This window comes from Salminus brasiliensis, chromosome 25 (assembly GCF_030463535.1).
Source record: "Salminus brasiliensis chromosome 25, fSalBra1.hap2, whole genome shotgun sequence".
Lineage (NCBI taxonomy): Eukaryota > Metazoa > Chordata > Actinopteri > Characiformes > Bryconidae > Salminus > Salminus brasiliensis.
Genome location: NC_132902.1, coordinates 1206583 through 1223356, shown reverse-complemented (window position 1 = coordinate 1223356; position 16774 = coordinate 1206583). Strand labels below are relative to the sequence as shown.

Genomic DNA, 16774 nt, shown 5'->3' with positions numbered 1-16774 from the left:
TCTAGCCTTTAAAGTTAACAGGATTTTTACCCTGTTACCCAGTCTGTCCAGAGCTTTTATTTTATAAATAAAATAAAACATTAAAATATTTTTTTAAAATGTTATCCCATTCCAAATAATTGTGGTCTTCTGATTACCATTCACCTCTCTTCCTGTAGTCTTTTATTTTCACAATATTTCACCCCTGCTTTAAATAACCCTGGGCTTTTATTTTAGAAATAAAACAAAATATTAAAATACTATTTTTAAATTTTAGATTCTTTTTTGTTTACCCCATTCCAAATAAATGTAGTATTTTGTTTACCCTTTGCCTCACTTACCAAAGTATTTTATTTTCACATTATTTCACCTCTGCTTTAATTTGAATAACCCTGGACTTCTATTTTAGAAATAAAACAAAATATTAAAATATTGTTTTTCTTTCTTTTTTTCTTTTTTTTCCAATTCAAATAACTGGTATTGTAATTACCTTTCAACTCTCTTAGTGAAGTCTTTTATTTTGACAAGATTTTACTTTTATTTTAGAAATTAAACCTAATATTAAAATATTGTTTATCATTTTTACATATTTTTTTTTTACCCTACACAAAATAACTGTGGTCTTCTGTCTGCCCTGTGGCTCTCTTACCAAAGTCTTTTATTTTGACAATATTTCCCCCTCGGCTTTAAACAACCCCGGGCTTTTATTTTGGCACCGCAGTGTGGCGCTGCCTGTGCGGGCGCGCTGCAGGGTAGAGTGCTGGAGCTGAGGTAAACAGGGCGGCCGCGGCTCGGTTCTGGAGAACATCGCGTTCTTTGACCTTCTGGGATGATTTACACTGGACTCACACGCTGAGCGGAGGGTCCAGCCAGCAGCTCAGGTCATATTCGACCAGATTTCCCTAAAATGATGATTTTATTGTGTGAAAAACAGTGAAAGTGGCCGAAGCTTAGCTACCAAAACAGTTAGCAGTTAGCAGTTAGCAGTTAGCTCAGCTCATATGACCTGTGTTTGTTTTGGTCGGCGAGTTTAGCTTTAACTTAACTAAAATTTCACCAGTTATTAAATAATAATAATCCTAAACTGATATAAGGACTTAAATGTTTATTTTATGGGTTTTTATGATTACAAATTAAAATTGTGAACATTTTACTAATAAAGTGTAGTTTGTGTAATGTATTTGCCTTTTAGAGCTTGTGAAGAACTTTTAATGTATAATAATAATAATAATAATATTAATATTTAATAATATATTTATTATTATTATTATTATTATTATTTCAGTTTGCTGGACTGGACTCTTATTGATGGGTTCTGTGAATTCTATGTTGCGGACTGTCATTCTTGCCAGTGCCACCGGCTGCAACGCAACCCCAAAAGCATGATACATCCGCCCTCATGCTTCACAGTTGGCAAGGATATGTTTTCTTGTCCAAACGAGTTCAGTTTTGATGTCGTCAGTCCGAAATAACAGAACCCGCGAGCTGACCACGCTTATCTTCTATCCTCTGATAGTCTTGCCCTGCAATTCTTTTGTCCGATCTTTTTTTGTACGATCTTTTTTTGTACGACAGTTGCTCAGAGGAACCCACGGTTGACGAGTGTCGGCCCCAGGTTTGAAGAGGGCGGAGAGTTTTTACAGTTCTTGGAAACGTGATTATTATTATTATTATTATTAATAATAATAATAATAATAAATGATTGCAGCCAGATTACCATCGTTAGCCTGTCGGTAACGACAGTAAAAGAAAGTTGTCTTGTGTAGTAATTAGCAGTGGTCCGCACTCAGTCCAGCGAGCACCTCCGGTTATATTTAATCAGAATTGCTTAAAATATTTTCGTTCGGGAAGAAAAATGACCGAACTTAGTTAGCTAGCTCAGGGCATATGACCTGTTTTTGTTTTGGTCAGCGAGATTAGCGTTAGCTTTAAATATTCGAACCAGTTATTCAAGAATAAAAGTTTTATTTGTATTATTTTATTTTATTTATTTAGTTTTACTCGTTTTCTCCTGGCTAGCTGGTTAGCTAGCTACACTGTTAAGAACGTTGTCTTGTTTAGCATTAATTAGCAGTGGCTTTAAGCTAGCTTTGCTAATTTAAGATAATTGGATCGCCAATTACCCAATACCCATTCATCCTGTAACGGCCAGTTGTGCTCCCTCCGGGCTCTGGTTGCCGATGGCTAGCAGCATGACCTGGACTGATCCAGCGGTCGATCCTCTGGTCACTGCCGTAGCTCGTCCTCTGTGATGACCGGGGTGTGTTGTGTCTCTGCAGGGAGCTGTAGGAGAGAGCCGCGGCCTCGGGCATGGCGAACGTGAGTGTGGCGTTTACTGTCCCAAGGCATTCATTTAATATTACTTAATTAATTAATTAATCATAATGTAATAATGCTTCTGTATGTTGGCCTGGACTGTGTGTGTGTGTGTGTGTGTGTGTGTGTGTGTAACAGTGTTTGCTGTGCTGTTCTCCACAGGCGCTCTGCAGAAGAGCCGTCCGGGCGGTAGCTCAGAGGATTGTGTCTTATAGATCTTTCTCCACAGCCGGATCCTCCGGATCAGATGAGCCTTATATGGCAGTTTCCTCCCACGATTCAGGTACACCCACCTTCTGCTTCCACTCACTGGCCACTTTATTAGAAACACCCACCTTCTGCTTCCACTCACTGGCCACTTTATTAGAAACACCCACCTTCTGCTTCCACTCTCTGGCCACTTTATTAGAAACACCCACCTTCTGCTTCCACTCACTGGCCACTTTATTAGAAACACCCACCTTCTGCTTCCACTCACTGGCCACTTTATTAGAAACACCCACCTTCTGCTTCCACTCACTGGCCACTTTATTAGAAACACCCACCTTCTGCTTCCACTCACTGGCCACTTTATTAGAAACACCCACCTTCTGCTTCCACTCTCTGGCCACTTTATTAGAAACACCCACCTTCTGCTTCCACTTACTGGCCACTTTATTAGAAACACCCACCTTCTGCTTCCACTCACTGGCCACTTTATTAGAAACACCCACCTTCTGCTTCCACTCACTGGCCACTTTATTAGAAACACCCACCTTCTGCTTCCACTCACTGGCCACTTTATTAGAAACACCCACCTTCTGCTTCCACTCACTGGCCACTTTATTAGAAACACCCACCTTCTGCTTCCACACACTGGCCACTTTATTAGAAACACCCACCTTCTGCTTCCACACACTGGCCACTTTATTGGAAACACCCACCTTCTGCTTCCACTCTCTGGCCACTTTATTAGAAACACCCACCTTCTGCTTCCACTCACTGGCCACTTTATTGGAAACATGGACATGAGCTCTGAATCTAATAAGTGTCTGTGTCTGTGTGTGTGTGTGTGTGTGTGTCTGTGTGTGTGTGTGTCTGTGTGTGTGTCTGTCTGTCTGTCTGTGTGTGTGTGTGTGTGTGTGTGTGTCTGTGTCTGTCTGTGTGTGTGTGTGTTAGGCCCCAGAACCGTGTGGCCTGATGAGACTATGGGTCCGTTCGGGCCTCAGGACAAGCGCTTCCAGTTGCCGGGGAATGCAGGCTTTGACTGTCACCTGGGGGGAATGGGGGAGCAGAGGTTGGGGCTGAAGCACCGGGTCGTCCCTGACGTCCTCTCAGCACCGTCCAGCAGCGACCGCCACGAGTTCATCCTGGCACAGTTTATTAACGAGTATCAGGTGAGTGACGGCCGGAGGTCTGTGGGAGGAGCACAGCTGGACGCCAGCCAGGTTATACCACCACCACCATGTGTGATAGCCCCACACAGGCCCCACAGCTGTGTTTAGAGTTCGGTTAGTTTAGGTTTAGAGTTGGGTTTAGGTGTAAAGTTGGGTTTAGTTTAGGGATTAGAGTTGGGTTAAGATTTAGATTAGGGTTTAGAGTTTGTCTTAAATTTAGGTTTAGAATTGGATTTAAGTTTAGGTTTAGATTAGGGTTTAGAGTTGGGCTTAAGTTTAGAGTTGGGCTTAAGTTTAGAGTTTGGTGTAGATTTAGGTTTATATTAGGGTTTAAGTTTAGGTTTAGATTAGGGTTTAGAGTTAGGCTTAAGTTTAGAGTTAGGCGTAGATTAGAGTTGGGTTTAGGTTTAGAGTTTAGGTGTAGAGTTAGAGCTAGGTTGAGGGTTAAGTTTAGGCTCAGTATGAAGGTAAGCATCTGCAGTTGGACCCATAAACCTCTACCATGTGCGTCCACCCTCTGGCCACTTTATTAGACCCTGCCGCTGACCCTGCCGCTGACCCTGCCGCTGACCCTGCCGCTGGTTGTGTTTTGCTTTTCCAGAGTAAAGAAGTGTCTTTGTGGATTCAGAGAGTGAGTAAAGCCGAGCAGTACTTCCACCACTCTGCTGTGCAGTGCTCCATGCACTCCTGCCCTGAGCTGCTGAAGCAGGGTGAGCTCCTCCTGCTCTCCTCTAATCCACACCATATGTTAATGTGTGTGTGTGTGTGTGTGTGTGTGTGTGTGTGTTTGTAAACTCTTGTTTTGTCCCCCCCCCCCCAGAATTGGAATCCTTTTTCCCAGCACTCCCAGCCAGTGCCATTACCGTCGTCACTGTGACTCAGAGAGCGGCGGCGGAGGCAGAAGAACTGGACAGAGCGCAGCTGCTAGATAAAGTGAGTGTGACCTTCCGCCAGATGAATTAGACCCTAAGGATTAAATGACCTTATTAAACGAAGTTTGATATTGATGTTTGATATGAAATATGATTATATTCACTGACGTGTGTGTGTGTGTGTGTGTGTGTGTGTGTGTGTCACAGTTTGTTAGTGGTGCTAAAGAGATCTGTTTCATGCTGTGGAGGGAAGGGTACTGGGCGGACTTCATAGACCCTTTATCTGGAAACGCTGTAAGTACTGATGGGTGGTACTGTTTACACGCCTGTGGTACAGCAGTACCCCCCTCCCTCTCCTCCACACACCCCTCCACCCTTTTCCCGATGCCATAAACTCTCGGGATGCAGTAGTATATGATGTAAGAGGATCTTCAGTAATAGCCATGTTTTCTTTATATCACTATTAACGGGAAAATGTGTAGGATTGACTATACCCTTAGATTAAAAGTTTATGGACACCCCTTCGTTAGCAATAATATGGTGTGCCTTCACTAATATATAAATAAGAAAAGCCCTTTAGACTATAACCCCCTCTTCTCTGTAGCAGTAAAGGTAGGCACATTTTAATAAATCGTATATTGCTAATGAAGCCGTGTCCACAAACTATTGGCATACAGTAGCATACAATCTATTGGTAGATTCAATAATATTCAGTTTATCTTGATATCACTGAAAGGCCAGCACGACATATTAAAGGTCAAATGAAAAGTATAGAATACAGCCCTGGATTATATACTACTGTGTGACAAAAGTTTATGGACATGCCTTCTTTAGCGATGAGTACTATATACTATAATAAATATTAGTATTATACACACACAAGTTTATGGACACACTTTATTTTTAGCTTGTGTAATCCCTGTTGAAAAGCACTGACCAATAGCACCTTTTTTCTTGTAGTTTTTTGGAGTGCAGTCACATGACTCCATTCTGCAGCCGGAGGAGCAGCAGCAGCAGCAGCAGCAACGCTATCACTCTGGCTTTCACATCGAGGACCTGGCTTCCTGTAGGGTCATCCGCCACGTCCTCAAGGACACGCCCACGTTCGTGGGAACCCTGATCACTAACGCACCTTCGGACTGCCGCATCATGGAGCGGCTCAAAGGACAGTCGGCCGACTCGGAGGAGGCGGATTAGACTGAGACTGGATCGCACAAGCGGGACGCCGGACTACGGCAAGAGCACTGCTGCTGCTGATGATGATGTACTGTTTTCTCATGACTTGAGTTTTTTTGGGGGGAGGGGGTGTTTGGAATAAAAACACACCGTTATGGAAATGGTGGCTGATGGGACTGGAGTAAGTAATTAGTTAGGATCTGGCTCATAACCCCCTTCTCTCCGTTTAGCAGAGTGGTGGTGCTTCGTATGAGTAACACTGTGTGTCCACTGGTTGTCTTCAGCCAAACAAGACAACCATATGCACCCTTTAACCCATGCAGTGAACACACATACACCACCACCACCAGTGTGAGAGAGAGACTGACTGAGAGCACATACAGCCGGAGTGATGGGCAGCCATCGCTGCAGTGCCCTCTGGTGCTCAGGGAGCAGAGAGGGTGAAGGGCCTTGCTCAAGGGCAGCTTGCTAAGCGCCGGCCTCGAACCCACAACCTTGTTCTCGAGCCCGGAGCTCTAACCGCTGTGCCACCACTGCTTTACTAATACTAGTTAAAAAAAAAAAAAGGAATTAGTCCTTTAATAGTAAATATCTATTTTGTTGGCATGGAAACTGAAAAAAGCACGAAATGTGATGAAACAAAAATGCTGGATTTGAAATAAATTAGTAAAATTAAACAAGCATCGTCATTTTCAGTGTGAAAGGCTGTAAATCTTAAAAACTATCACTATGTCACTAACTGTCACTATGATCAGAAGGTTACTGGTTCGAATCCCAGTCATCCTGCCAACCATCGAAAGCCAGAATTAATAAACACAAAGCTACAACCAGAAGAGCACCACTCTTTATTTATCTAATAAAATCAGTATTTAATAAATAATAAAAGCAAAACAACTTTAAAAGAATATTTAAATATCAGAACATCATTGTGCTGCTGATTTCAGTGACCTCACGATTGGTATAACGTCGTCCAGGCTCTCTGCATCTGAAAACACCACGACAGGACAGTAAGAATCTCCTGGCTGAAGGAGCCGGTCAGTCAAACCCAGGTATGTTAGGGCAGATGATGCTGGGTTCTGGTTGTCCTTGTTCAGTGGACCAGTACTACACTAGGCATGTTCCTGCAGAACCGACCATGCACCTACCTAGAAGATCCATCAGATCCATGACTAAGGAGTGGAAAGCAGGGAAGAATTCATCATGGTCCTTCAGCTTCACAATAATGCTGAATAAAATAAATCAAACAAATAAATAAATATGTTACTATATTGAAACGGCCGCTGTGGATTTATTAATACTGTACTCAGTAGGTGCACCTGTCTATGTCGCTGGTTCCGAGCAGGTCATGCAGTCCTTGGCCAGGGAAGGCTGCAGTAGAGGACATGATTCTGGCTACCATGTTGACCACCTCACTAGGGGGCGCTCTTTCATCTAACACAAAAAAAAAACCCAAAACAATCAAACATTATTCACATGCCTGAATATTAAACCACAATCTAAACGGCTGCAAAGGTAAGTTGAAGAAAGTTGATGGAAAATGGTTTAATTAGTAATTAATTAGATTAAATGGTAAATTAACTGATTAATGGAGAGTGATTTAACAGAATTAACAAGAGTCACGGAAAGCGGTCGCTGAGGAAGGCACTATAGTTAAATCAGCTGATTAATCGAATGGCAGATTAGTCAATCAAATGATGAATGAATAGATTAAACCGTCTGATCTTTAAAAGGAACTGAAGTATGTGGAATAGTTCAATTAGCTGATTAATCGACTGATAAATCAATGAATGTCTGATCATGGGAAGATACTAAAGGATTGATAATAGTTTAATTAAGCGATTAGTAAATTAGTTTATTAATTGAATGGTAAACCAGTCAATTAAACAATGTCTGGTCATAAATTAAAATATTTAACAATGTGATCAGAGAGAGGACCTGAAAAATGAGGAACAGTTATATTAGTCGATTAATCGAATGATAATCAACTAAACAATGTCTGATCAGGGAGAGGGACTAAAGCATATAGAATAGTTAAATTAGTTGATTAATTGAATCAAATTAACATATTAAAATAACGTCATACTAAAGGATTTAGAATAATTTGGTCGATTAATCGAATGACGACTAGACTAATTCATATATGATTTAATAAAGAATGTAGAATAGTTCAATTAATTGATTATATAATAGCAAATAAGTCAATCAGTAAGTCTGTTCATGGAGAGGAACGAACATAATAGAATAGTTAAATGAATCGATTAATCGAACGATGACAATAGATTTATTAATATCTGATTTTGGAGGGGAAAAAATGAATGCAGAACAGTTCAATTAGTCGATTATATAATTACTCGATTAATCGAATGGTAAATTAGTCGATCAAACTGTTTGGTCATGGAGAGGAACTAAAAAGTGATGGACAATTAGTCGATTGGTCAATTGGTCATTTTAAAGATTTAAGAAGTTTAAGGCAAGGAATCGAAGAAGGCATAATAGTTAAATAAGATGCTTAATTTAAAAGGAAAATGAATCGATTAATCGAAAGATCATTAACAGATTAAACAGTGTCTGATCATGAAGAGAAACTACACAACATAGAACAGCTAATGTAGTCGATTAATCGTTGTTAATCATTTAAACACTGGTCTGGTCATGGAGAGGAAATGAAGAATAATAATGAATGAAATGAGTCAATTAAATTAATCAATTCTCAGGGTAACAGATTAATCAATCAATGTCAGGTCACTAAAATTACTGGCTTATGAAGTCCTTATGAAGATGTTGGCTCCGTTAACTGAACTTCTCTATTCAGTCCTACGTTCAATCCGGGTCTAGAAATCCAGGCCTAAAGGTGTTGATCCCCTGAGCTGTGTTATAAGACTGACCCATATCCAGCACGTCCCTCAGGTTCCTCATGGCGTTGTTCATCTCTCCCAGCCTGGTGTAGACCTCGTTCATTCGGGGGTAGACGCCGCTCAGGCTGGGGGCGTCAAAAAGCTTCTGAAAGTGAGAGACCATGGACTCCAGAGTGTGTCTGGTTGGGCTACGCAGAACCTGCGGAAATAAAATCATAGAAAAATGACGGCCAGCAGAGTCCGAATACCGATTCTGCTGATCTGGTACTCGTGTGGATCCATGAGCTAGTCAGCTCAGTCAGTGTACTTACTGAGGCCATGAGATCCAGATCAGCAGAACTTTGAAAGGAATGCACACAGAAACAGAAGGGACATTAAAGTATTCGGACACAGAGGCAGAGTGGAGCTTAATGCGAATTTGGAGGCTCCATGTCTAGTTGATTAGATCTGTGCCCTGCTAGAGCTGCCCCAGTCAACCGTAAATGATACACACAAGCTCACGAGGAATGGTCACCAACTAAGAGAATCCACATAGCCATGTCCTAGAAAGACACAGTGTCTGACGTTCTGAAGTGTCTACATACTTTTGTGCACCCCTGAGCAATTGAGCAAACAGTGGCCAGAATTATGTGGACATCTGAACACCACATGTGTTAAATGTATGGTGCCTCGCCACATTGTTTGTGAACCCTGCCGATAATGTAGAAATCCCACCTTGTCATCCGGAGACGTTTCATCCAGCACCATGTCCACCATCAGCATCACATCCTCAACCTTCACAGTGTCGGGCCGGGTACCGACTCTGTCCTCTGGCTGCCATGGCAACAACCTCTTCACCAGTTTGGCCACAGAGCGGTGAAGATCCTAAAAACACAAAAGTGAACTTTCGGAATTCTTTCGGAACATCTCGCACCTACAAAACGTGTCCGGACGATTTGAGAAGGTGTGCCCAAGCGTGAGCGTACGACTGTCCTCACCGGCAGGGACCCGAGCTGCTGGCTCCAGAATTCCAGCGTCGGGACGATCAGCTCCAGCTGCCCCTGCTGGCTGTGTTGTCCGAGGCCGTGCCCATCTGTGGGTTGTCTCAGCAACCCTAAAGGAGCCCTCGGATTGGTGAGGACCGCGGTGATGCCGTCAACGATCTGTATATGAAAACGGTCAACAGTTGACTAGGATTTACAAACTTGACACAGTGCAGCAACGTCTGCATTAGAGCCATGGAGGCTTATGCAAACCAATTAGCATGGTGCTAACTGCCCTCAAAGAGGGTATAGCTAGTCAGCGGTCAAAGGGATGAGGATGGAGCGCATTCGGTCACCTTCTCGAGCTTGATGGCCGAGTCGGCCTCTCTGCAGCGAGCTTTGACTGCAGACACAACGTGACTGGCGTCCTGAACCTTCAGCTCCGAGCAAATCTCCTGAACACATTCATTTCACCATTAATGGACATGAAGTGGACATGGACATTTGTCATTAATGGACATGTACCATTAATGGACACAGACATTTACCATTAACAGACATGGAGTGGACATGGACATTTGTCATTAATGGACATGTACCATTAATGGACATGGAGTGGACATGGACATTTGTCATTAATGGACATGTACCATTAATGGACACAGACATTTATCATTAACGGACATGGAGTGGACATGGACATTTGCCATTAATGGACATGGAGTGGACAGTGGAATTGCTGGTACTTTGTGCTGCTGTAATTGTGTAATCTGGTCGGTACTATCAAAGTAATTGATACCGTCAATCTAATATGATCAGTTCATGTGAACAAGCAGAGGCCACACCTACTTTGAGATATCTCTGGTTTTGTAGGTTCTGCTGGGTCTCAGTGCTGGAGGTTCCTACAGGTTCCTCCACTCCCAATGTCTGTGCTGGCCTGAGAAAGAAGACAAATAGAAAAAAAAACACAACTCTAGACATCTGAGGGTTTAATGGATCTCAAAAACCAACCACAACAAACAAACAAACAAACAAACAAACAAGCAAACAAAAACAATACCAGACGTTGCTCTGCTGGATGATCTTGTCCATTCGTCTCAGCTGCTGTTTGCAGGACTTCAGCTCCTTCACAGTGGGCCTGAAACACCAAGACCTCGATTCAAAAACACAGCCTGCACAAGAAACCAAAACCAGTATCAACCAGTTCCTCCCACTTCACTCACCACTAGTGTTAAAGTGATGGACTGACCTAGAGACGAGGTTCTACTCCTCACCCCAAACCTGGTCCCTCAGACAAGACATGTTTTGGTGGCTGAAGCTTGCTTCTTTAGGTTTGTGTTATGCTACAGCTAACAAGCCATGGACATTTATGTAAACCAATTAGCATGTTGCTAGCTGCATGCCATTAGGTGGACATTTGCCTTTAACAGACAAGGAATGGACATGGACTTTTTACGATTGTTGGACATGGAATGGACATTTCCCAATAAAGGACACAAGATAGACATTTACCATTAATGGACATTAAATGGACACGGACATGGATAGTTACCAATAATGGACACAGGATGGACATGTACCATTAATGGACATTAAATGGACACGGACATGGATAGTTACCAATCATGGACACAGGATGGACATGTACCATTTATGCGACTGGAATGGACACAGACATTTACCAGGAATGGATACGAAATGGACATGAAAAATGGAAGTTTATGTACACCAATTAGCATGTTGCTAGCTGCATGCCATTAGGTGGACATTTGCCTTTAACAGACAAGGAATGGACATGGACTTTTTACCATTATTGGACATGGAATGGACATTTCCCAATAAAGGACACAAGACTTAAGACATTTACCATGAATGGACATTACATAGATTAAATTTAAATGGACATTAAATGGACACAGACATGAAATGGACATGGACATTTACCAGGAACGGATACGGAATGGACATGAAAAATGGAAGCTTATGTACACCAATTAGCATACTGCTAGCTGCATGCTTAAACAGTCACACTATGGTCAACGCATGGCTTTAAGAGAAACCCCTGGACTGCAGGGAGTGGACAGGTGGGTAAGATGATTTCAATAAAGGACTGATTGAATGAAGAAGAAGAAGAACCTGGACTCCAGATCCTGTTTGAGCCTCTGGATTTCATTCTTCAGGTCCTCGCGCTGAGCCTTGGTCTTCCTCAGTTGCTCCTGATAGGACTGAGCCGAGAGCAGAGCAGTTATACCTCAGATGAACAATCACACTATTAGAGCATTCTACTTCTGATTAGCGGCTGGAAGGACTCCCAGCCTGCTGCTTATGGTTTCCATCATAGTTTAGGACAACAGGACAGGACAACCTTCAGCAGGGCTTTGTAGTTGGAGGAGGCCAGAGCTGAAATGTCGGTGGTCTGAGAGTCTGAAGCGTCACTCTCACGCAAGCTGTTCCTCTGACCCCTCCTGCAGGACAAGAGGATGGAGATATATTGAAGGGATAGTCTGAGAACATGAAATGATGCCTGAGATAAAACACACACACACACACACACACACACACACACACACACACACACACAAAAGACACACTCACTTCAGTCTATCCTGTAACTGCTGCATCTGGGCTTCATAAACACCAATGACATCCAGGATCCTTCAGGAGAAACATCAGACAACATCAGTCCAGTCGACAGCAGATACGATTAAGCTATGGTGTTGCTACATGGTTGCTACGGTTTTCCAGGTGGTTGCTTGTGGGTGTTGCTAGGTGGTTGCGATGATTTCCCAAGGGACTGCTACTGGACGAAGTTGCTAAAGAAGATTTAAGGTGGACTGATAGACCACTAAAAGCTATGGTGTTGCTACAAGGTTGCTACGGTATTTCAGGTGGTTGCTTGTGTGTTGCTGTGCTGTTGCCAGGTGGGTGCTATGGTTTCTGAAGTGATCGCTACTGTGCGAAGTCGCTAGATGGTTACATAATGGATGGATAGACCACTGAACAGCTACAGTGTTGCTACGGGGTTACTGTGGTATTCCAGGTGGTTGCTTTGGTGTTGCTCTGCTTTTGCTAGATGATTGTGATGGTTTCTACGATTCGATGTTGCTGCAAGGTGGCTGCTACAGTGTTACAGCTAGGTCTTACAAGGTGGATTGCTATGGCATTGGTAGGTGGTTGATATGGTGTTACTTAGTGGTTGCTGTGGTAACCCTAGGTGGAAACTAGTTCCATGAGAAGATCATGAGTGGAGTCACTGCTTCTGGAACACCCTGTGAGTTTAACAGTGTGTATATATGTGTGTGTGTGTGTGTGTGTGTGAGAGAGAACACACTCACAGCTGGTCACTTGGAGTGTGTGTCCGGTTGGAGCGCTTCAGGATCTGCTGGAAGGCCTGATTCTGCCGAGCGACCCGTCTCTCCTCCTCCTTCACTGCATAGTACAGCTTCTTCTGCAGGTCAGACGCCAGCTCCTTCTGCTCACTCAGCTGCTGCTGCAGGGCCTGGCAGCGCTTCTGTACACACACACACACACACACACACACACACACACACACATACATATGTATTAGTTATATAGCTATATATAGGTAGATGTGTACCTGGCGGCATCTAGTGGCAGATTTAAGCAAGTATCTCTTGGGCCTTTTTTAGAAAACTGGTCCAGAATCCTAGATGGAGGAGATGGAGATGTCCTTCAAAAAAACTAAGCCCTGCAGAAGAGCTTACACCCTTCACAGATGCAGTCTGATGCTAACTGGAAGCTAACAGCAATGTTGGAAACGTCAAAAACTACAGCTACTACCTCCGCCTCCCTCTTGTCCTGCTGCAGCTGCTGGAGGCTGCCGTGCTGCTGGGCAGCTTTGCTGATGAAGGAGTCCTCCAGGCTCTGCACTTTCACCTTCACGCTGGCCAGCACGCCCTCCAGCTCCTCCGCCCTCTGAGACTGCCGCGCCGCCCGCACCTGCTGCTGCTCCGCCTCCTCCCTGAAACAGAAAGTCAGTCAGGTTAGCATCAGCGCTACGTCGGCGCCAGAACGCAGCTGCTCCCTACTTCTGGAGCTCGCTTTATACCCCTCTAGCCCACGCCTGGCACTATTCGGCAGCATGGTGCCAATAGGACAGTCTCAACAGGGACTAGACAAGCTCTGTGTGTGGAGGGGTGTCCACAAACTTTTGGACACAGTGCAGACACTTTTTTTTTTTTTTTTAGGCTGTACATCAGAATCCCACCCCCCCACTACCTATCCTACCATCTCAGCCTGCACAAGATCAGGTTAACAGCAGGTGGTCAGCTCGCTCACCAGTCCAGGGGTCTGCATTATTAAGCAGGGGGGTATCAGAATGAACCTGGAGAGGGCTCTGTCCCATCCCCAGGGAAAGATCACCACTGTTAAATAATTCAGTTCCCTGAAAATTCATCCGTCTGAATATTTATGATAAACTATGTCCAGACACACCCTGGACAAAATGCTGGCCTGACAATCTGTCAGAACATCTGATAGATCGTCCTGAAATAGGTCCAGAAATTCATCACCGCCGTCGAAAAGCACTGATCAATAGAAGGGGGCGCTCTGGAGCAGTCGTGAGCATGAGGTCACCTAGGTCACCATGCCCCCATGCTGAGCATTGGGCTGTGGGGTTCTCTGGAGTCATGATGGAGCTCCGTCCTACACCTATGGGATGTGTTGGTGTGTTAGAACTGATCACCCAACATCTTGTGTGGCGGAATGCAATCAAACCCTCCTCACAGCAATTGTTCCAACTAATACCCCTGATTTCAGGAGAAGCGCTGGATGTTTTGAGAGCTCTTACTTCAGCTGGCTGTTGGACTGAATGAGCTCCTGGATCAGGGCCTGCCTCCTCTCCGAATCCGTCAGCATGGTCTTTAGCATGTTCCGCATTTCAGCCGCGGACGTCCTCTCCAACAGCACCAGGTCTACAGAGACAGTGGATAAACAAGCGCTAATCGCTCCCTTCAGCAAGGATCACTTAAAAGGTCACAGTAGCATGACTGACCACTGACCTCAGATGCAGTCAATCAGCTTAGACATGTCTGGCATCTCGCATGTGCTTCTTTAGTTCATAACTGGAGATGCTAGGCTAACATGGCTAACAAACACTGGACTAAACTAAAGCAGCTCACGTCAGATGCCAAACCTGTCTGGACTGATCGACGGAGTTTGGGGTCAGTGATCAAACATGATCATCTGATTCTTCCAAATTTAAAAACGAGAGCGTGAATAAATACCTGCCAGGTTCTTGTTCTCCGTCGGATCCGCAAAGCGGACGGGCTTGAAGCCATGACGCTGCAGCGTCCGATTAACAGCGTCCCACTCCGTCTGCTCCTGCTGCCAAGTCAAAAATCAAACACCTGGGTCATTACACAGCTTCTCAGGGACGTTTCTCCTGAGAGTTTGAACTCATGTCTCGTGCGGAGCTTCGGTAGCTACCTGAAACTGACTGTAGGTCCACAGAAAGACATAGGTCTTGTCCCTAGCCTGAAGCCGAGCAGTCAGAGCTGACCTGTCCATCTCTTTTCTCTACAGTCAGTCATTCAGCTTCACTCTCCTGACCTAGACACTACTTTCAAATACTTCCTACAGAACATAAGGAGCACAGTAGCTGGTGACCGGTCTCCTCTGCGGACCAGGCTGGTCTGCGGTTCTTCAGTTCAAGCCCACTGAGAGGGAGGGTGGTGCAGGTCGGGTTACGTCACATGGCTGCTCAGCGAACGGCTAGAAACGGCAGGGCTCACCTTCTCCATCGAGACGTCCTCTTCCTCTATGATAAGATCTCTTCTTGGGGGCGGAGCTGCAGATTTGACCCCTCTTACAGCATCCTCCGACCTTTCTGGAGAAGGCGAGTTTCTGAAAGGACATATTTTGGCAGCAACCTCTCAATGTGTGACGTTAACACTGCATTAACAGTTCGAGAAGCTATTGCTCCTCATTGCTCAGACTGTGAGAAGAGTTTAAACAGAGTCGGGGGTTCGGTGGGAAACTGAGCTTCACTGTAGAGAAACCGACCCACTCTGGATTTTACGCCCACTGTAAAGAAAGGACCCAGGCGTCGGTCGCCATGACTACAACACAGATACAGCCCATAATTCAATTTCTTATCCAAACCCACCAGTGAAGCTACACAAGTCTTCTGAGTTTTATATGGAGTGATGATGATGATGATGATGGTGGTGGACAGTTTTCTTTAGGGACTACTTTCTGCCGCACTACCCCCTAAAGGCAGCATGTATCCCTCCACCATTTTACTGATATGTGATTTTAGACCCCAAAAGCAGGTTCTAGAGCCAGAGAACTCTTCTCAGAACCTTGGTAGAACAGTGTCTTCATCACCATTAGGTGGAATTAATAAAGGCAGCAAAACATATTGGCTAGTTACAGCTATATTTTATAAAATATATAAATAATGATGTTAGCCAGCTAGCTAGCAGTGCTGCTAATAGCTAGGGCGAGGCTGCCCTGACAGCTGCAGTTAAAGTAGTTTTTTAGCTTAGCTTAGCTTAGCTTAGCTTAGCTTAGCTTAGCTCGGCTAACCACCTCTAAACTGTAGCTAGCTACAGCTGCTCGTGAACGGTCTCGCGACTGTTTGCGCAACGGAAGCGGGAATACTGCAGTCAATCCTACCGTCAGACGTTATTGGTCTTCCTTTAGTTTTCTGGCTGTTTTACTGGACTTTACTGGACTTTACTGGTCTTTACTGGTCTGGTAAACAGAGGCTGCTTTGTTTGGGTTTTCAAAATAACTGCAAAAGTGACACAGGAGCTCAATTCCGGAAAACGGACCAATAGCGGGCAAGTAGATGACCGAGGCCACGCCCACTGCGTTATACGCACGGGGCGTTATTTGTTCAGAAATAAAATAAAAACAAATAAATAACGTTTAAAATGTCTTTAAAATAACAATAAATAAAATACACAACAAATAATAATAACAAAAAAAAAATAAACAGCAAATAAAAATAAATATTAAACATATTTAATATCAATTTAATTATCAATTATTATAATTAACATCTAAAAGGTAACTTAAAAAATTAAGAAGAAAAATGGTTCATCAAAGGCTCTTCAAAGCACCTTATAAGGTTCCTCCCCTAAGTTCCTCCAGGAACCCTGATTTGAAATGCAAATCTTTTATACAGGATATTAATATAGTTATGTTTAATTTAATATATGTCATAGTAACTGAGGTCCACTCCAGTGGGTCCTCTAGGGTCTGTATATTTG

At 43.8% G+C, this 16774-nt stretch overlaps 2 protein-coding genes across 5 annotated transcripts; one reads left to right on the top strand and one right to left on the bottom strand.

Moving 5' to 3' along the window:
- Positions 1–724: 724 nt before the first annotated feature.
- mmadhca (metabolism of cobalamin associated Da) lies at positions 725–6399 on the top strand. 4 transcript variants are annotated; one of them, XM_072671690.1, is made up of 8 exons: positions 725–860; positions 2259–2298; positions 2458–2578; positions 3454–3671; positions 4273–4381; positions 4492–4604; positions 4751–4837; positions 5504–6399. In XM_072671690.1, the coding sequence occupies exons 2-8, from the start codon at positions 2290–2292 to the stop codon at positions 5738–5740; spliced, it is 894 nt and encodes a 297-aa protein (XP_072527791.1). In that variant the 5' UTR covers positions 725–860; positions 2259–2289; the 3' UTR covers positions 5741–6399. The 4 variants fall into 4 exon arrangements, with proteins under 4 accessions (XP_072527791.1, XP_072527790.1, XP_072527792.1 ...); XM_072671689.1 differs by having other exon boundaries at positions 2434–2578; XM_072671691.1 differs by having other exon boundaries at positions 1265–2298.
- A 156-nt stretch (positions 6400–6555) lies between these two features.
- Positions 6556–16275, bottom strand: cep70 (centrosomal protein 70). Its single transcript, XM_072671686.1, has 18 exons — positions 16176–16275; positions 15290–15401; positions 14783–14882; positions 14347–14470; positions 13338–13518; positions 12872–13047; positions 12132–12191; positions 11902–12001; positions 11673–11761; positions 10597–10674; positions 10386–10473; positions 9893–9991; positions 9552–9716; positions 9289–9438; positions 8605–8773; positions 7036–7150; positions 6865–6944; positions 6556–6704 (listed from the first exon to the last, which is right to left on the bottom strand). The coding sequence occupies exons 2-18, from the start codon at positions 15296–15298 to the stop codon at positions 6643–6645; spliced, it is 1845 nt and encodes a 614-aa protein (XP_072527787.1). The 5' UTR covers positions 15299–15401; positions 16176–16275; the 3' UTR covers positions 6556–6642.
- Between the last annotated feature and the right edge of the window lie 499 nt (positions 16276–16774).